This window comes from Podarcis bocagei (assembly GCF_964188305.1).
Source record: "Podarcis bocagei genome assembly, chromosome: 3".
In the NCBI taxonomy this organism is placed as follows: domain Eukaryota; kingdom Metazoa; phylum Chordata; class Lepidosauria; order Squamata; family Lacertidae; genus Podarcis; species Podarcis bocagei.
Genome location: NC_138127.1, coordinates 91,879,989 through 91,899,623, shown reverse-complemented (window position 1 = coordinate 91,899,623; position 19,635 = coordinate 91,879,989). Strand labels below are relative to the sequence as shown.

General features: G+C 47.3%; 1 protein-coding gene and 1 long non-coding RNA gene across 5 annotated transcripts in view; both read left to right on the top strand.

The window, feature by feature from the left end:
- LOC308583955 (phosphofurin acidic cluster sorting protein 2-like) overlaps nucleotides 1-19,635 on the top strand; it is a 191,756-nt gene that overhangs the window by 161,930 nt on the left and 10,191 nt on the right. For 2 of the 4 annotated variants that reach the window (XM_081188471.1, XM_081188470.1), the window contains exons 10-19: nucleotides 9,721-9,814; nucleotides 10,425-10,496; nucleotides 11,806-11,933; nucleotides 12,530-12,662; nucleotides 13,259-13,363; nucleotides 14,532-14,638; nucleotides 16,107-16,261; nucleotides 16,567-16,677; nucleotides 17,313-17,415; nucleotides 17,836-17,907. In XM_081188471.1, coding sequence (XP_081044597.1) covers nucleotides 9,721-9,814; nucleotides 10,425-10,496; nucleotides 11,806-11,933; nucleotides 12,530-12,662; nucleotides 13,259-13,363; nucleotides 14,532-14,638; nucleotides 16,107-16,261; nucleotides 16,567-16,677; nucleotides 17,313-17,415; nucleotides 17,836-17,907 — 1,080 coding nt within the window. The remainder of the gene's footprint in view (nucleotides 1-9,720; nucleotides 9,815-10,424; nucleotides 10,497-11,805; nucleotides 11,934-12,529; nucleotides 12,663-13,258; nucleotides 13,364-14,531; nucleotides 14,639-16,106; nucleotides 16,262-16,566; nucleotides 16,678-17,312; nucleotides 17,416-17,835; nucleotides 17,908-19,635) is intronic. The other 2 variants (XM_081188473.1, XM_081188472.1) reach the window with 1 other exon arrangement.
- Nucleotides 2-9,714, top strand: LOC308584295. The gene is made up of 3 exons (XR_014006751.1): nucleotides 2-1,042; nucleotides 6,705-7,813; nucleotides 8,029-9,714. It is a non-coding gene; the product is annotated as an uncharacterized lncRNA (long non-coding RNA).

Here is a 19,635-nt window from a genome sequence, read left to right as displayed (position 1 = left end):
GCCGACAGGAGGTGAGGCAAAAAGCTCAGGCCTCGTACCAACGGGAGACTTGTAGGGTTGCAAGGTCTTCCCCTGTGCCCTGGAGGCCATTTCCTCCTTCCCCAAAGGAGACACAACCCCCCTGGCAGACGGCGTGCCGGAAAAACAAGACCGTTCAGCTGCATGCACACCCTGCATTTAAAACACTTCAGGAATCCTGGGAACTCTTAGGAGTTGCTATGGATTGTAGCTCTGTGCAGGGCATTTATTATCTATTTCTTGATTAAATGCGTAACGCCACCCTTCACCCAGAGATCTCGGGGCAGCTCACAGCGTAAAAAACAGGCCATTTGGGCAGGTTAGAATGTGCTTTAAATACACTTTAAATGTTTGCAGCCTTGGTTTCCTTTCCCACCGTGAAGCCAGGCTCCTTGACGGTGCCCCAGCGGCAGGGTGTGACTTATGAGGCACAGCTCCTGCACTTTTGATTCATTTTCTGAGGGGGAAAGAGGGAGGTTTGGGACTATAAAGTAGCTGGGTGATAGATGCTGATAACTTGAGGCTGACCTTGGATTTGACAGGCTGATAGAGAGCCCTGCGTAAGCCCCACCAGAGACCAGCGTGGATTGATGGAGCAGGATAACCCCTCCTCCAAGAGGCTGCACTGCCCGAGGGAGGGGAGGGCGTTACGATCACATCCATCCCTGCTTCAGAAGCAGCCCTTTCGCGTGTGCGCTTGGAAGAGGGGCAGGGAGAGAGATGGGGGGGAAACAATTGCATCTCAGAGCCTGGTAGAGGAGATAGGCCCAGCCACCTCACTTAGCAGCTGTGTTTAACTGGCTTGTTCTCTGCTGGGCCAGGCTGGAGCAATGTGGAGAGACAGAACATACATATTGGTATTTCATATTCTCTTACGATCCTGCAGATCCCCTTTCTCATCATAGAGCTGAGGAAAGGGTGCAGAAAAGCACAACCAAATGATCAGGGCAGGAGCAACTCCCCTGGCAGATAAAGATCAAAACTTCTGGAACTTTGGGGTTCAGAAAAAAAACCACTCTTGGGAGTGTTTTTAAAGAAGCTGGTAAAATGCGGTCTTGACTATGCTACCACTCAGTGGATTTGTGACTGGCTGACTGACCAAACCCAAAGGGTGCTCATCAATGGTTCCTCTTCATCCTGGAGAAGAGTGACTAGTGGGGTGCCACAGGGTTCTGTCTTGGGCCCGGTCTTATTCAACATCTTTATCAACGACTTGGATGATGGACTCAAGGGCATCCTAATCAAATTTGCAGATGACACCAAACTGGGAGGGGTGGCTAACACCCCAGAGGACAGGATCACACTTCAAAACGACCTTGACAGATTAGAGAACTGGGCAAAAACAAACTAGATGAATTTTATTATTTATTTTTTTTAAATAAATTTTTATTGGTTTTACAACATTTTTAAGAAAAACAAACAAACACAAACAATAACAAACATATAAAATAATTTCAAAGATATTTTCATAAACCTCTTTTCTTGGACTTCCCCATACCCCCCCTCTCCGCATCCCAATGTCCATATTTGAACTAGCAACTCCCAATTGTTACTTTCTAATCTCTGTCATCTTAGTCCTCTTTTATTGTCTAACCTTGTATCCCTGTACCCTATTGCTTCTGGCAACCACAACATTTTAACATTCATTCAGTTTATAGTGGTCCTTAAGATAGCTTTTAAATTTTTTCCATTCTTCTTCCACCGTCTCTTTGCGTTGGTCACGGATTCTGCCCGTCATCTCGGCCAATGTCATATAGTCCATCACTTTCATCTGCCATTCTTCCAGAGTAGGTAAATCTTGTGTCTTCCAATACTTTGCGATGAGTATTCTTGCTGCTGTTGTGGCATACATAAAGAAATTTCTATCTTTCTTTGTCACCAGTTGGCCGACAATGCCCAAGAGAAAGGCCTCTGGTTTTTTAGAAAATGTACATTTAAGTACCTTTTTCATTTCATTATAGATCATTTCCCAGAAGGCCTTTATCTTCGGGCATGTCCACCAAAGGTGATAGAAAGTACCTTCAGTCTCTTTACACTTCCAACATTTATTATCGGGCAAATGGTAGATTTTTGCCAGTTTGACTGGGGTCATGTACCACCTGTAAACCATTTTCATAATGTTTTCCTTTAAGGCATTACATGCCGTAAATTTGATACCGGTGTTCCATAACCATTCCCAGTCATCTGACATAATGTTGTGTCCAACATCCTGCGCCCACTTAATCATAGCAGATTTAACTGTTTCATCCTGTGTATTCCATTTCAACAGCAAGTTATACATTCTAGATAAATTCTTAGTATTGGGTTCTAGCAATTCGGTCTCTAGTTTTGATTTCTCCACCTGGAAACCGATTTTCCTATCCTGTTTAAAAAATTCCATTATTTGGCGATATTGAAACCAATTTTCTACTTTGTACTTCAATTTCTCCTGACTTTGTAGTTTAAACTTGTCTCCATCCTGTTCTAAGATTTCCCAATACTTCGGCCATCCGACCTCCATATTGAGTTTCTTCACTGCTTTAGCCTCCACTGGTGACACCCATCTAGGGGTTTTGTTTTCCAATAGGTCTTTGTATCTTATCCAAACATTAAATAATGCTTTTCTAACAATGTGATTTTTAAAAGTACTGTTAACTTTGTCATACCAAAGATATGCATGCCAACCAAAAGCATTATTGAAACCTTCCAGATCCAAGATGTCCGTGTTCTCGAGGAGCATCCATTCTTTCAGCCAGCAAAAAGCTGCTGCCTCATAGTACAATTTTAGGTCCGGCAGGGCAAAACCCCCTCTTTCTTTGGCGTCAGTGAGTATTTTAAATTTAATTCGGGGCTTTTTGCCCTGCCAGACAAATTTCGAGATGTCTTTGTGCCACCTCTTAAAGCATTCCATCTTGTCAAGAATCTGCAAGGTCTGAAACAAAAATAACATTCTAGGCAATACATTCATTTTAATTACTGCAATTCGGCCTAACATTGACAGTTTCAGATTTGACCATATTTCTAAATCTTTTTTAATCTCTGACCAACATTTTTCATAATTGTCCTTATACAAATTGACATTCTTAGGTGTTAAATAAACCCCTAGGTATTTGACCTTCTTGACCACTGTCAAACCTGTTTCCTCCTGAAATTTCTCCTTTTCCATATCTGTTAGGTTTTTCCCTAAAACTTTAGTTTTTTGCTTATTCAACTTAAATCCAGCTACCTGGCCAAATTGTTGTATTATTTCTAAGACTCTTTTCGTACTAGTGTTTGGCTCTTGCAAAGTCAATACTAAGTCATCTGCATACGCTCTTAACTTATAATGTTTAGCTCCGACCTGCACACCTTTGACCTGCTGGTCATTTCTTATCATATTCAGCAACACCTCCAGAACCGAAATGAAAAGTAATGGGGAAATTGGGCACCCCTGTCGTGTTCCTTTTTCTATCTTAAGTTCCTCAGTCACAACATTATTTACAATCAGTTTAGCTTTTTGTTCAGAATATATTGCAGCCATACCATTCTCAAAACCCTGGCCTACCCCCATCCCATGAAGATTCTTCCTCATAAAACTCCAAGAGATGTTATCAAAGGCTTTCTCCGCATCCACAAAGATCAATACTGCTTTAGTGTTTATATTCACCTCCAGCTTTTCCAAGATGTCTATTACATTCCTTACATTGTCTGCTAGGTGTCTTTTAGGGAGAAAGCCTGCTTGGTCTTTATGAATCTTCTCCATCAAAACTCTTTTAAATCTTTTTGCCAAAATGTCTGCAAAAATTTTGTAATCCACATTAAGGAGTGATATTGGGCGGTAGTTCTTGAGTTGGGTCTTTTCAGTCTCTGACTTTGGTATGAGTGAAATATATGCCTCTTTCCACGATTCAGGTGCCCTTTTTCCCTCAAGAATCTCATTACAAACTTCTCTTAATGGTTGAATCAGCCATTCCTTCAGCGATTTGTAGTATCTAGAAGTCAGTCCATCTGGTCCCGGAGATTTGCCCAGTTGCATATTCTGAATGGCAGCCTCTATCTCTTGTTCTGAGATTCTCTGGTTCAAGTCCATCTTACTTTGCTGAGAGATGTTTTGTAATCCATATCTTCCAAGGAATTTGTCTATATCTTCTTCATTTTGCGGGCCTTGGGTGTAGAGTTTTTTGAAATAACTTAAAAAGCAATTTCTAATTTCATTGGGTTTAGATATGTTCTTTCCATCCACCTCTAGGCTTGTAACTGTATTTAGTTTCTGCCTTTTCTTCAATTGCCATGCCAAAGGTTTACCACATTTATTTGCTGATTCAAAAGTCTTTTGCTTCATTTGCTTTATCTTCCATTCAATCTCTTGGTTCATCAATTCCATATATTGAGTTTGATATAACTTGATCTCTCTTAAAATGTCCTGAGACTTTGGTTTTGTTCTTAATTTCCTCTCTCCTTCCTTTATCATTTCCAAGATCTTCTCTTTTTTCTCATTTTGTTTTTTCCTCTTTATTGAATTTTGTTGAATCAAAAATCCTCTCATAACCGCTTTACTTGCGTCCCAGATCACTCTTTTCTCCACGTCGGTCCTCAAATTTATTTCAAAATAGTCTTTTAGGGTCTTTTGGGCCTTCGTGAGAGTCTCCTTGTCTCGAAAGAGGGTGTCATTCATTCTCCATCTAAATTGACCAGTTATTGTGAGTTTCATCTCCATCTTCACGGCGTTATGGTCGGAGCAAGTTTTTGGGCAGATTTCCACTTTCTTAATCTTTGGAGCCAGTCCACTAGTAACCCAGATTTGGTCAATTCTGGTCCAGGTCATCATTGCTTGGGAGAAAAAGGTTCCCTCTCTCTCCAGAGGGTTCCTTGTTCTCCAAATGTCTATCAAGTCCATGTTTTCTGTCATTTCGAAAAAAGTCTTAGGGAGTCTCCCTTCTTTAGTAACTGTTAGTCTTTGTGCCTTGTCCATATTAGTGGAGACCACGCCATTCATGTCTCCCATAATTATCATATTGTAATCCAGATAGTCCGTCAAAGTTTCATGAAGTCTCTTAAAGAAGTCAGATTTGCCTTCATTTGGTGCATAAACTCCAACAACTAAGAATTTTTCTCCTTGTACTTGTATCTCCACAGCCAGATATCTCCCTTGTTCATCTTTAAATATCATTTTTGGAGCCCATTTCTCCTTCACATATATTACCACTCCTCTCTTCTTAACTTTGTCTGATGAAATAAATTCTTGTCCTAGCCTTTTATTTGTGAGTAATCTCCTGTGGGCTCTGGTTATATGAGTTTCTTGTAAACATATCAAGTCCAGTTGTTCTCTGTTCAAAATATGAAATACTTGTCTTCTCTTCAAAGGCCCATTCAGTCCATTACAATTCCAACTAAGGAATTGTAAAGCCATCTTGTTATTTTCTTAAGGCTCCTCCAACAGCTCCAAGTTGTTGCTCTTCTTCTGATGGTGGTGGTTTTTGTCCAAACGAAAGATTCAGGATATCCAGTGCTCTCCTCTGTTCTGCAAGTACGTCCACAGTCCCCTTCTGTAAGTCCTCCTGGTATCTTGCCAAAAATTTGTCTTTATCTTGAATTGTCTTTATTTTCACTTTCTTTGCCTTGTAGTCGAATGACAGTCCTTGTGGGAACTCCCACCTGAAGCGGATAGAATTTTTCTTTAACAAAAGAACCAAATCCTTGTAGAAATTTCTTAAATCCAAAATGTATTTTGGTATGTCTTTAAAGATCTGTACAGCTGAATTTCCAATTTGCAAGGCCTTTTCAAAGTGTAGTCCTAAAATTTTATCTCTTTCCTCCTTAGATCTGAGTGTGATCAAACAATCTCTCGGTGTCTTTCTATCTTGCTTTTTACCCAGTCTAAAGGCAGTTGTAATTTTGAATTCGTCCTCCTCAAGGTCCCAGCAATCCGCAAACTCCCGTGTCAAAAACAAACTAGATGAATTTTAACAGGGAGAAATGTAAAGTATTGCACTTGGGCAAAAAAAATGAGAGGCACAAATACAAGATGGGTGACACCTGGCTTGAGAGCGGTACATGTGAAAAGGATCTAGGAGTCTTGGTTGACCACAAACTTGACATGAGCCAACAGTGTGACGCGGCAGCTAAAAAAGCCAGTGCAATTCTGGGCTGCATCAATAGGAGTATAGCATCTAGATCAAGGGAAGTAATAGTGCCACTGTATTCTGCTCTGGTCAGACCTCACCTGGAGTACTGTGTCCAGTTCTGGGCACCACAATTCAAGAAGGACACTGACAAACTGGAACGTGTCCAGAGGAGGGCAACCAAAATGGTCAAAGGCCTGGAAACGATGCCTTATGAGGAACGGCTAAGGGAGCTGGGCATGTTTAGCCTGGAGAAGAGGAGGTTAAGGGGTGATATGATAGCCATGTTCAAATATATAAAAGGATGTCACATAGAGGAGGGAGAAAGGTTGTTTTCTGCTGCTCCAGAGAAGCGGACACGGAGCAATGGATCCAAACTACAAGAAAGAAGATTCCACCTAAACATTAGGAAGAACTTCCTGACAGTAAAAGCTGTTTGACAGTGGAATTTGCTGCCAAGGAGTGTGGTGGAGTCTCCTACTTTGGAGGTCTTTAAGCAGAGGCTTGACAACCATATGTCAGGAGTGCTCTGATGGTGTTTCCTGCTTGGCAGGGGGTTGGACTCGATGGCCCTTGTGGTCTCTTCCAACTCTATGATTCTATGAGATGGAGATGATAAAGCAGGACTGGGGAGCCTGTGCCTGGACTCCTGACTCCCAGTTGCCACAGGCAGCATGGCCAGCGGTCAAACATGACGGGAGTAGCAATTTTACTACATCTGGAGAGCCACCGGGTCCCCAATGCTGGGACAGAGGTTTTGAAAAGTGTACATGGGTTTGAAGAATGGGGATGGTAGGTTTCAATCAAGGTAATGGATTTGGCAGTGGATTCAAGACTACCGGCCTCTGTAGTTGCCAAATGTGGTGATGGGCACCAGTTTAGGACAGGGATGGCGAACCCATGGCCTGCCAGATGTTTCAGGAGTCCAGCTCTCAGCATCCTCAATTGTGGGCCATGCTGATTGGAAGCTGATTGAGTCCAGCAACATCTGGGGGAGCCGTTGGTTCCTCACCACTGACTGGCTTTGATGATTTTCAAGGGATGGAGATGGGACAAATTCACAAAGGATACGTTTGCCCAATGGTTGATCCTAATTGCAAATTGGTACTTCCAATTATGTAGTCAGTTGCAGGGTGGGGGGGGGCGCTTGTAAAGCTTCTAGGAAGTGTCTGTTTGGCCTTATTGGAGATATTAATGTTGCACAGCTTGAAGCAGCTGGATGCATAAAAACTGACTCCTTTTGGAACTGAAGCATTGCCCAGACCCATTAGATATTATTCAAAAACAACTTCCGGCGTGGTGCACTTGAGGAGCAGGTCGGGGAAAGTGCTCTGCTTCAGTCGAGCACACCCATTGTGGAAAAACGAGGGGGGGGCACGAAGGCGACGCTAACTCCCCGGAAAAAACTGGAGAGGAGGTCTCCAGCCAAAAGCACTGAGCGGCGCAAAAAGGGGTTTCCTCTTACTTCATACCACCGAAAAAGATATAAAAGCAGTGAGGAAGGAAACAGGGGTCTGTATCTGCTCACAGCCTGCATTCCAGACTGCATCCTTCCTTAGGATACGCAGCTCCTGGAGAGTCTTTTACATCCCTACAGAGTCTGGGAACAAAGACTTCAGCCAACACCCTTCCAAAATGGTGAATTTGCAATTCAATACCTCTCATGTGATGTAAGGTTAAAACTCCAGCCTGAGAACAATAACAGTTAATTATCAGTTACAGATAGGTAGCCGTGTTGGTCTGCCATAGTCAAAATAAAAAAATTCCTTCCAGTAGCACCTTAAAGACCAACTAAGTTAGTTCTTGGTATGAGCTTTCGTGTGCATGGGTATCTGAAGAAGTGTGCATGCACACGAAAGCTCATACCAAGAACTAACTTAGTTGGTCTTTAAGGTGCTACTGGAAGGAATTTTTTAAAGTTAATTATCAGCCCATCAAGGCAGCTCAGAGAGCCTTTTTTGCTCTGAATTTAGCTTCAGAGGAATCTTCCAGTTAAACCCTTCCACCAGTGCACACTGGCATTCCCATTTCATTGTGAATAAAACCAATTATACTTAACTGGTTTCTCTGTGAAACAGGATGCTGGATTAGGTGGAGTGTTTGACCTCTGAAATATTGCTATCCCTGCTGATCTCCAGCCATCAGACCCAGCAGGAAAAGGTCCTGCTCATTGCAAAGGATGAGAATGTGGCTTTATGCAACCTCCCAGAACACAGAAACTCCATAGTGAGGGAGTGGCTGCTAGGAGTGGCCTCTTACATAGTGACCTTGATGCATGGCAGTGAAAGGTCAGAGGTGCACATCAGGCACAGAGGTCACCTTGAGACATATGATGGTTGTCCTTGCAAAGGTTACAAGCCTACTTGGTTGCTACATGTGCTTGCTAAATGCTTTGCAGTTCACTGGTGACCAGAGAAGAGCAAGGGAAACCACTCTCTTCCTGTTTAACAAAAGCTTTTTGGCTGCTCACCTGGAGGCAACTGTGACTCTTCCAACATCTTCACCTACATTTGAGGTTCCCAGTCATTACGTTTGTCTGTACTGTCTAGAGCTGCAGCTCTGATGCACCAGGAACAGTCTGACAGGGTAGGGGGAGCTGTTGAAGCTGTGTCAGGTGTCTGAAGTCAGACACAGCCTAAGTCATTCCCATCCCCTCTGCTGACACCCCAGCAGAGGCCTGTACAGCACTCAGGCAGGCCCTTGGTGTAGATCTTGCAGTGTGACTATAAAATCCAGGCCAGAGCTTGAACCACTTGCCTTTGCCTCTCTCTCTGGGGCTTCTTAGCAACCTCATCATATTGCAATGTCTGCAGTTTCTTGCTCAGCAAAGTGCTGTGGCTCAGCGGCAGGACACGTGCTTTGAATGCAGAAGGTCCCAGGTTCATTCCCTGGTATCTCCAGGTGTAGGCTGGGAGAGACTCCTGCCTGAAACCCCGGAGAACCTCTGCAAGTCAACGCAGACCAGGGTTAGCAGACCTTTTGCAACCCGAGGGAGGCGTTGCCTTCTGGGCAACTTTTCCAGAGCCGCATGCCAAATGTAACTTTTGTGCAAATTCTAGCGTGGCAAAAACCACTCGAGAGCACAAAGCAAGGATGGTGAAGGGAAAGGTGGTGGTGTTGCAGAGGGTGTGTGGTCTGGGCCAGATGAAGAAGCCTGGGGAGCTGCATCTGGTCCTGGGCCTGAAGTTCCCCACCCCTGGGTGTGGCCAGTAGATGGACCAGTGGCCTGAACTGGCCTATAGCAGCTTCCCAGTTTAGTGGAACGGGGAGGACGTGACTTTTTCTGCCTGGAAACAGGGGTGCTTTGCTCTTGCGGTGTCCTTTCTCTGCCTCGAAGGTGAAGACTTGCTTTCACGCTGCTCAACGGGCCCCACCACCTCCCTCCACCCACCCCCCGCAACTGTCTTTGTGTGTCCATGTCAGGCCAGGCCAGGGCTCTGGTGACGGGTTTTTTTGCTTGTGGTGCTTCCTGGGGGCAGAAGCTGGGGAGGGGTTTGAGCCCAGGGGGCAGGGCGGGTGATGGTGACTTCACTTCTCCCTCATTTCTCTTTCTCTCTGTCTGTCTGTCCGTCTGTCTCTCTGTCTGTCCGTCTGTCTGTCTGTCCGTCTGTTTCTCCTGCAGGCGCTTCTTTGAGGGCGTCTCTCACTCTGGTTCCCAGACTGAGATCAGCAGTCTGCACGGCCAAAAGGGGCAGGAGCGAGAGTCGGGCAGCCCTGTGAGTTACTCCTCCTCCTCCTCCTCCTCTTTCCCCCTGCTAGCAGCCTGCCTGCCTGGGCCTGCCCCCTGCAGAACAGCAGTGGGGAACCTGTGGCCCACCTGATATTTACCGGACTCCAGCTCCCATCAGCCCCAGCTTGCACGGGTTATGGGAGTTGTAGTCCAACAACATCTGGAAAGCCTCAGGCTCCCCCCGCCACCGTTCCAGAACCGGCCTGCTGTCGAGAGCAATCCCTGTTACATTTCTTCCTCCTTTCCCCCACCCCACCCCCTGTCTTTTCCTGGATAAGCTGCTTCTTTTCACAGTATAGGAGAGGTGGGTTAACTGGACTTGCTGGCTCAGCCGCTGGGGTCACCCCGGTCCCTGCAGTGCTGGGGATTGGGCTTCCCTGCCCCCTGACCTCCGCCGCCATGTTGCTTCTCTACTGGGGCGCCTAAACCAAGCAAAGTGTGTTTTGGAAGGGTTTTGTTTTCCCTGTGCTCAGCACTAACCTGCTTCCGCTCTCTTCTTGGAGATGCTTGAATCGGAGGTCCTATCTACTAACTTATTCAAACTTTTATTCTCACTCCTCTCCCCACTGCCTCCTTGCCTGTCCCCGTTCGCCCAGGGAGAAGCAGAGAAGCGGAAAGTGGGTGTTCCTCGCGCCCAAGACGAGGGTGTCATGGAAACAGCGGCTATGGTGAGTCCAGCGTGATGGGTGATTACCAGCCCTCTCCGGGCAAGGCTTTGCTCGTTTTGTTATGCTATTTTGAAGGGTATTGGCAAGAAAAACCGACATTCTGTCGCCTATCCCAGTATTCCTTCAGCAATTAGACCTGTCCTGCACTCTGAGGAACTCCCAGTTCCAGTTTTTAAGGGGTTTGTCTCTTCTGAAGATGAAGGAAGTGAACCTGGTGAGGAACACAACTGGATCATCTGTGTGGATCTCAAAATGGTCAGCTTCCTGCTTGGACAACAGAAAAGCTTTAGCTGAATAACAACAGCTTGTAGATACCACTGGGAAACAAAAATAGCAGTCACTTGTGTGATCCTTGGGTTCTCGCCAAACCATGGGAACCCTAAAAGGCGTACTCTTCCATTTTCCTTTTGTCCAGTCTCTAAGCATTTCCTCACAATTGTGACAAACAATATGCGGAGCCCATTTCTTGTCTTGGTCGCCCAGGGGAATTTCAAATAGCTTTTATAGGCATGCCTCACAAACACCGTTATATTGCGTCTTTGACGAGGAAATGTGTAGCAGGTGCTTCAGGTTAAGAACAGTTTCAGGTTAAGAACGGACCTCTGGAACGAATTAAGTTCTTAACCTGAGGTACCACTGTATCGGCAAAAGTTGGAAATTGAAAGCTAACTATAGCATGTACACGAAAATCAGTTTCAGATTTGAAATCAGCATTGAAAGAACATATAAGAACAGTTGAAAAATCTCATGCAACAGAAAATGAAAAAAAAAAAAATTGTTCCCCAGTGTAATTTAATGAAGAATGTAGTGCAATAATTTTTATGAAGGATTATTTATTACAACAGCAGTCATAAAGATGAAACGTGAAACACATAGAAAACGTGAGGTATACAAAAATTCTCACAGGGACGCTTGAAACGTAAAGCAACATAAAAGCAATACAAAATAATCGTTAAAATGAACAGCTGATCACGAAAGCTTGTATAGCTGCACAGGCATAAGAGAGTCTTCAAGTTGCTCTTGGAAGTCAGAAGCAAGGATGCTTGCCGTATCTCTGCCGGCAGAGTGGCAGGGACGCCAAATATCCAGTTTCTAGCTGAAGCTGATCTGCGACTTGGGGGGCAGAGAGTGGGAACAGAGTTCTTTTCCAGGGCTGGCTCTGCACATTTTTGCCCAGGGGTACCAGCCCAAGGGAAGAGAAGCTGGCTTGCTCCTGTCAGTCAGGCAGGGGAAGCGGCTGGCCTGGTAAACTAGCTGTTTGATGTTACCAAAGAGTGAAAGAAGAAAGACTTTCTGTGCATCCCCTCAGGAGCTGGAGGCTGATGAATCCTGCCCAGGAGGACCTGGCGAGACAGTCCTGAAGGAGAGCAGCGTGGACAGGCTGACCCAGCTGAGCAGCAGCAGCAAGCCAGAGTTCCCAGCCACTGTTTCTCCCAGGTAAAGAAAGCCTCTCTCTTGTGGCTGGTGGCGGAACAGCGGCTGCTGGCCTGTCGCTGTTTTGCGGGTGGGATTCTGTCACATGCTGGGATGGAAGAGGAGCAGGGCCTGGTGGAGGGGACACTACAAGAGTAGCGGCTTGATAATGGCACAGTCTGGATACTCGGGAAAAAGTGAATGAACAAAGCATGGCAATTCTGAGTTAAAACACCTTGTGTGGAAGCAGCTGGAAAGAGCTAAAATGCAATGAATTGTAACTTAATTGATTTGACAGGCACCCACCCACCAAGAATGTCTCCCCTGGAGATCCTTCCAGTCCTAGGTTTGGCACGTAGATACTGAAAGCAGGGAGAGGTGATCTTTGGAGGCATGGTGGCTCTTCCCTGCTCTCTGAATACTTGTGAAAGCCACACACACCCCGGAAATGTCTGGGACCCAGTGGGGTCTCTCTGAGCCTGGGCTTGTCACTTCCGCCGCTGACTTTCCTGCTGCAGCTAGTGGCAGCTGCTCAGTTGCCCAGCAGACTTCTCTTTTTGCCACTCGCCAGGTCCAGCTTCCTCTGTATCACTTCGACAAACCAGACTTTTGCCTTTCAGCAAAGTTGAGAACAAGCAGTTGTGGCGGCCGCGCAGCATGTCCGTCAAGGACAGGCAGAACTCCAAGGGCCAGGGCGATCGGACCAGCAGCCTGGACAGCGAGAGCTCCCCAGACTCACGGCAGGGCACCCAGGTCAGGCAGTGGGTGGGGGGAGGGGCTTGTAGGGGGAGGAAGGGTTCCCCCCCCCCCCCGGGAGGGAGGTGAGTGAATCGCTTGGAAGCGGTGGGTTGATGGGTTTTCTTTCCTTCCTTCCTTTTTCTTTCTTCCCTTTCTTTCTGTTGTCCCTTTCTTTTCTTCTTCCGTTTTTCTCCTTATGTATCTTTTGTAACTGCAATTTTACTGTATTGTGGGAAAATGTCGATGATTAAAAAATATAATATAATAATAATAATGGGGTGGGGTGGTGGAACTCTGAGATGAAAAGAATTGGCAGCTCCTGGCATCAGAAATGGGCCAAGCAGTGAAGGTTGGTCCATTAGGGGGAAAGGGAAACGATCCCATCGTCCTTAACAACCAGTTAGGAAGTGATTCTGTTTATCACTGGCTGTGGCGCCACCTGCTGGTAGTCTCCTCGGCTTCGGCCCTACCAGTCCCAATGGACACCAGCCACTGCTGGGGCCATGAGGTCTTACCTGCCTTTGCCATCCTCTAGGTCTTTGCATAGCCAGCCCAAGGGTGGCTGTGGGTTCGTGCCAGTCTGTGAATGCTCCTCTGTTGTGCTACTGCAGGTGCCCCGAAAGTCTGTGTATGATCAGCTCAACCAGATCCTGGTCTCGGATGAGCAGCTGCCTGAGAGCATCATCCTGGTGAACATAGCCGAGTGGCAAGGCCAGGTAAGGGAGCCCTGGGGATGGGCAGGGAAGCCTTGGTACCATCTTCCTGCATCTTGCATGCCTCTAAAGCCAGCCTTTCCCAGCTGGATGCCCTTTGGGTGTTTGTTGGACTCCATCTCCCATTAGCCCCAGTCAGCAGGGCCAGTGGTCAGTAATATGCATGCTGGAAGCAGCTCTTTGGGGTTTCAGGCAGGGGGTTCTCCCAGCCCTACCTGGAGATACCAGGGATTGAACCTGGGCCTCTTCTAGGCAAAGGCAGGTGTTCTACCCCTGAGCCAGAGCCCTTTTCAGTGGGTTTTCAGCTCCCCCATAAAATGTCACCCTCTATTATTATTATTTGGACATTGAGCCAGAGCTTTGCCAGTGCTGCTGGAGGCTCCAGCTCAAGGAAACTCCCCAGCTTGAGAGTAAAGAAGAGGCTTAGTTCACATGAACAAGCTGGGAGAAACACCCCAAGCCCAAGTGATCTGGAGCAGAGGCCCTGAGCTCTCTGGAGTGCTTCCAGATGGGTATTTATTGTGGGATGAACACTCCTCGTGCATGCAAAAAAAAATATATTAAAAATGCTGCATCCCTGCAATATAATTGGCATCAAGATGTCAGCTCCCTATCCCTTCTCAAATTTAATTTCCCAAGAAAAACCCACTGTTAAATAATTAAAAAACACAACTGTTGCCAATGACCCATTTGCAATATTTGAACCCCCCTCTTACAAAATTAAAAACCCTCAGCTGGAAGCACTGCCAACCAGGAAGCTTCAGTGGCTACATGTTTGTTCCCAGAGCGGATTTTTAAAGTGTGGGTAAAAGCCTCTCCGGGCTCAGGCAGGTTCATATGAGCACAGATACTCCTTCAAGTAACCTGGGTCTAAAGCCAGAATGGGGAACCTTAGAAATGCTAATGATTCTCAAATCAAGCCAACAAATAAATGAAACCAGCCTGTGGCTCCTCTAGATCTTGCTGGACTGAAAAATCCCATCATCCCTGACCATTGGCCATGCCGACTGGGGGCAATAGCTTGAAATTCAACATTCTAGAGGGCACCATGTTGGCGACTCCTGGATTCGGGGGAGGGCTCTGGTACCTCCCCAGCAAGTTATTTTTGCAAAGTGTTTGCATTTCTTCTTCATCCCATTCCTGCCTCCTATTTCTGGTTTCCTCCCGGCAGTATCTGTGCGACCAGCTGCAAGAGCACAAGCAGCCCATTGTCTCCACCTGCTCCATGGCGGATGTGCAGGCCGCTTTCAACACCATCGTCTCTCGCATCCAGAGATAGTGAGTATTGCCGGCGGGCAGCAACAAACCAGGGTCTGAGTGCCCCATGTTGGTTTTTCAGGTGGACCCCGAAGAAAGGACTTTGGGGGTTCATGTATGCAGGGGTTGCAGCCACCCAAGTTGCTAAGTGGTGTGTGCCTGAACCCTCAGGCTTGCGCACCACACGCATGAACTCAACATGCAGGTCTCTAGGAGGACTGGAATCTTCTGTGTTGAGTTAGTACCTGCGTTCATGAAAAATGCCTGTGTGCCTTTAACCCTTATAAAGAACATGTCATGCCAGGATGTAGAAAAAGATTGGTTTGCTACACGGAAATAAAACAAGAATACAGTCATACCTCGGGTTACAGACGCTTCAGGTTGCGTTTTTTCAGGTTACGGTCACGCCAAAACCTGGAAGTACCGGAACGGGTTACTTTTGGGTTTCGGCGGTTGCGCATGCGCACAAGCGCTAAATCGTTCTTTGCGTATGCGCAGAAGCGCCGATTCGCAACCTGCACGTGCGCGCACACGGTGCTGCGGGTTGCGAAAGTGATTCCCGCACGGATCATGTTCGCAACCCGAGCATCCATGTGTGGGCAGCAACATTAGACACCCACACCTTGAAATCTGTAAAGAGAGGGTCTGATGACCCCCCCCCCAAAGCCTGGAAAGTAAGTGCAGAAAAACCTGATCTTGAAGAAAACGGAACTCAAAGGCACAGAACAGAGATTTGAGCCTTCTGCAAGTGCTAAGCTCTACTCTTCAGACCCCTGTGCTTGGCAAGGGGACAGCTTCACTCACCATGGTCTAGCAAACCATAGGATTGATCATTGAGGTCCTTGAGGAGCAAAGAGGGGGGTCCCATTGAAGCCGTGAGCTGGCCAGCCATTGAAAATACATAGTTTATAGTTTGTGGAGAGGGAGTTTCCTGAGTAACGTAGTTCAGAAGTCCTTTGAACTATGTGTTTACTGGTTTGAAGTAAAGAGGATGAAGCCTTGCTTTTGAGAAGACTGCATCTTTATCTCTGTGGTTTCTGGATAAGAAATGCACCTTGAAAGAGATGTTGGTGTCTGAGTAAAGTCTGGTTCCTGCAATAATATAAGCTTTTCTGGTAAATACAAGGATTAGTGTGCTGATGTTTTCTGCAGCTATTAGGTCAGGATGTTAGTCATTCATTTCAGGTAGTGAGCAGAGACTGAGAGAAGACTGGGCAGGGCACCAGTGTTTCTCTCTCTGCCACCCCTTCTCCCTCCCTCTTTCTGCCAACCCCCCCTTTCTTCTGCCACCCCTTTCCCTCTTTCTCTCTCCCCCCTCCTTCCCACTCGCATGGAACCGCTCCTGGTTTTGTCCAAAGGGTGGTAGATTCCAGGCTTTCTGATGGCAGTGGAGTAGTGAGGCGCCAGGGGTGGGGTCAGTAGTTTGGCTGTGCTCTTTCCGAGGGGCTGCTTCTTTGTGAATCTCTCAGCCTCTCTCTTCCTCCGGCAGCTGTAACTGTAATTCCCACATGCCTCCCCCAGTGAAAGTGGCCGTCGCAGGGGACCAGAGCTACCTGAGCATCGTCCTGCGCTTCTTTGTGGAGCAGCTAGCCGGCAAGACCCCGGACTGGCTCAACTATCTCCGTTTCCTCGTGGTGCCGTTGGGTAAGAGCTTCGCCATGGGGGGGGCGCGGGGGGCTGTCCTGGAAGGCCGCTGTGTCTTCCCTGCTAAGATGTCCGCCCTGGTTGACCTGTGGGAACGTCCCTTCGGCCTCTCCAACTGGAAAAAGAAAAAGATGGGCTGGAAATAGTGGAGGCAAACCAGGCGAAACAGGATTTTGCCCTTTGGCACAGCTTCCTAAGGTGGTGCAAGCTTTGCTCTACTTGCCTTCTCCAGTGTCGTAGGTATTTATTTATTTATTTATTTATTTATTTTACAAAATGCTTCCTTTCCTCTGTGTCATTGGCAGGCTCTCATCCTGTGGCCAAGTACCTTGGCTCTGTGGACAACAGGTACAGCACCTTGTTCCTGGATGCAGCCTGGAGAGAGCTGTTTAGCAGAATTGAGCCCCCTAGTTCAGGTAAGTAGTCCAAGCAGGACTTTTTAAAGACAACATCTTTATTGAAAATCCAAAAAGTACATAATTATATGTGAGACGTAGATAAAAGAGAGAGAAAGAGAAATAGAACCCGTGTAGAAGGGGAAAGAAAGGGGGGAGGGGGAAAACCCAAAACTGTATATTTTACAAAGTTGGTCTTGTGCTTCACCAGATCTTAACCTATAACAGTATTTGTAAGAATGGATTCCAAATATCATGGAATTTGTCCATGGCAAGTCTGCGTTTATATGCAAGTTGTTCATAAGTTGCGAGTTTGTAGACTTCTTCAATCCAATCGTAGAAGGGAGCCACATTTTTATTTTTCAGTCTTTTTGCTGTGGTAAGGGCAAGGACAGTCCACTCGTATTGTCCTCTTGTAAGGTTCCATGTGCTGGGTATATAATTCAAGAGGATGTTTTGCTCTGTAAATGTCAGGTTGTTCTGTACAGTTCTGTTGATAGTTTCAGTTACCTTCTGCCAAAAATCTTTCAATATAGGACAAAGTAGGCCTGTCTCCAGCTGGGGAGGAGCAGGGTGGGACCGGGTGGGATGGGGCAGGGACCTTGTTCCTTGAGGATGTTCTGCCTCGTCTAACTCTTCCACTCGCCTCCTTCCAGACACAGTGGATGTCCCTGGTCGGGTCGTCCAGTTCATCACTGGCGCCAATGTGTCCCACCAGTTGCCCATTTCCGAGGCCATGTTGACCTACAAGCAGAAGAGGTAAGAGGCCATCTTCCTTTCATACACACACACACACAAACAAACACACACCATGCAAACACACACCATGGCCAAATGAAGGAGCTACTTAGACCCACCTTCTACACCACATGGGGCCCTACAATGGGCCAGGATTGCTTCCCCTAATTCCCAAGGGATAGTGTATTGGGTTGGGCAGTGGTGCAGAAGCTACATAGAGAGTCCCACTCTTTGTTGTCAGCTTTTCCCTGGCTCCTGGATGGCTCCAGTGTCTCTGAACCTGCTCCTGAAGCCCGGTAGGGTTGAGAGCAGAAGGAACAGGCAGCACTTCTGTCATGGGGCGGAGAAGAAAACCTTCTCCCAGGTGCCAGGAGAAAGGCAGGCCCGGTCAGTGGTTTTTGGGAATTGCAAGTACTGTTTCTGTGCTTCCTCCCCCCGCAGTTCAGGTGTGTGGGGTACTTCAAGCCCTGCTGTTCTCTGCTTGCCCCTACAGCCATCGGGGACTGGCACACAGTACGTACGGCTGGCTTGCTGCACTCCCCGCGGGAGCTTCTGCAGGGTTAGGGGCTCTGCTTTGGGCCGGGACATGTCCTGGGATGGGTGTCACCACGCCCCAGCCAGGCAGGGAAGCCTGTGAGTTTTGGGCACAGGGGAACTTCATATCCTTCAAACTGGGGGTGGTGGTGGGGTGGGGTGTCCTTCAAACTCATTTCAGAGTCTTGGAGCATTGCCTTCAAGTGGAAGCAAAATGGGCATTGGCTTCTGAGCACTGCATCTCCACCTCCAACTCGCCACATACAGTAGTTTTACTTGCCACGAAGTTAGACCTTGGATGCGGGTGGCGCTGTGGGTTAAACCACAGAGCCTAGGACTTGCCGATCAGAAGGTTGGCGGTTCAAATCCCCACGATGGGATGAGCTCCCGTTGCTCTTTCCCAGCTCCTGCCAACCTAGCAGTTTGAAAGCATGTCAAAGTGCAAGGAGATAAATAGGTACCGCTCCGGTGGGAAGGTAAATGGCGTTTCCGTGTGCTTCTCTGGTTCGCCAGAAGCGGCTTAGTCATGCTGGCCGCCGGCTCCCTCGACCAATAAAGCGAGATGAGCACCTCAACCCCCGAGTCGGCCACGACTGGACCTAATGGTCAGGGGCCCCTTTACCTCTACCTTTAAGTTAGACCTTGGGCTTGGCAAAATATGGGCAATGAAGCTCATGGAGCTGGGTTTTTTTGTAAGTGTGGGCAACGTGTCATTGATGCAATAATAATGCATTAGTGGTAGATTTGTACTGGACCATTTTCACTTCATTACGCTTCATTAGTTGTTTGGTGCTGCTTCCTCAATGGGATCACATTCTTGGCATCAGAACAGGCTCTACAGCAAGGGTGGCCAACTGCAGCGACCACCACATGCAGAATTTGGCACAGTATTTTGTGTGCAGACTGCAGAGCTTCGCTTTGTGCAGGGTTTGGCTTTTGACGTTCCTTTTCAGACATCTGCAGCGGCGGATGCCGGAGGTGTAACGATGCGTCACAGCAGCGCATGTGTGCAGCTAGCTTGCCACAGGCTGCCACACAATGTGCCCAGGTGCTTCACATAGTTAGTGCAAGCTTGTGGTTGTGCAACTCAATGCCGCTGTCGGAAAACCGAGGCTGGGGAGAGAGGTTGCTTTGTGTTGGGGCAGGGCGGGGAAGAGTCTGCAGTGGTCGACTTAAGAAGAGTTCATCCATGGTGACCTGAAAGCTCTGGGCTAGCCTATCCCCACTGCGCTCTGGGCTGGCCCAATGGCCCTGCAACTGTGTCATATTCCCATCAGTCCCAGGCAATGTGAGTTGTGGTCCAGGAACATCAGGAAGGCCACAGGTTCCTAACCTCTGAAAGAGATGATTTACTACTCCACTGGCAACTAGCCTATGTGTAGTTTTCAGCCCTTCGCCAAGCTGGTAACCTCCATCGTTGTAGGACTTCAAATGCCATCAGCCTCAGCCAGGGTCCCAGTTAGAGGGTAGATCCACCTTCCCCAGCCTGTAGTTGGACTCCAACTCCCATCATCCCTGACTGTTGGCCATGCTGGCTGGAGCTGATGGGAATCAGAGTCCAACAACACCTGGAGATCCAAGGTTGGGCAATGCTGGCGTCAAGCAGAGTACGTATTCTGGAACCCATGCAAAGTGTAGCAGCTTTAGGGCAATTTATTGGGGGGGGGCGTATTCCAGAAGCTGTGTGTGTTAGGTGCAGAAAATGCT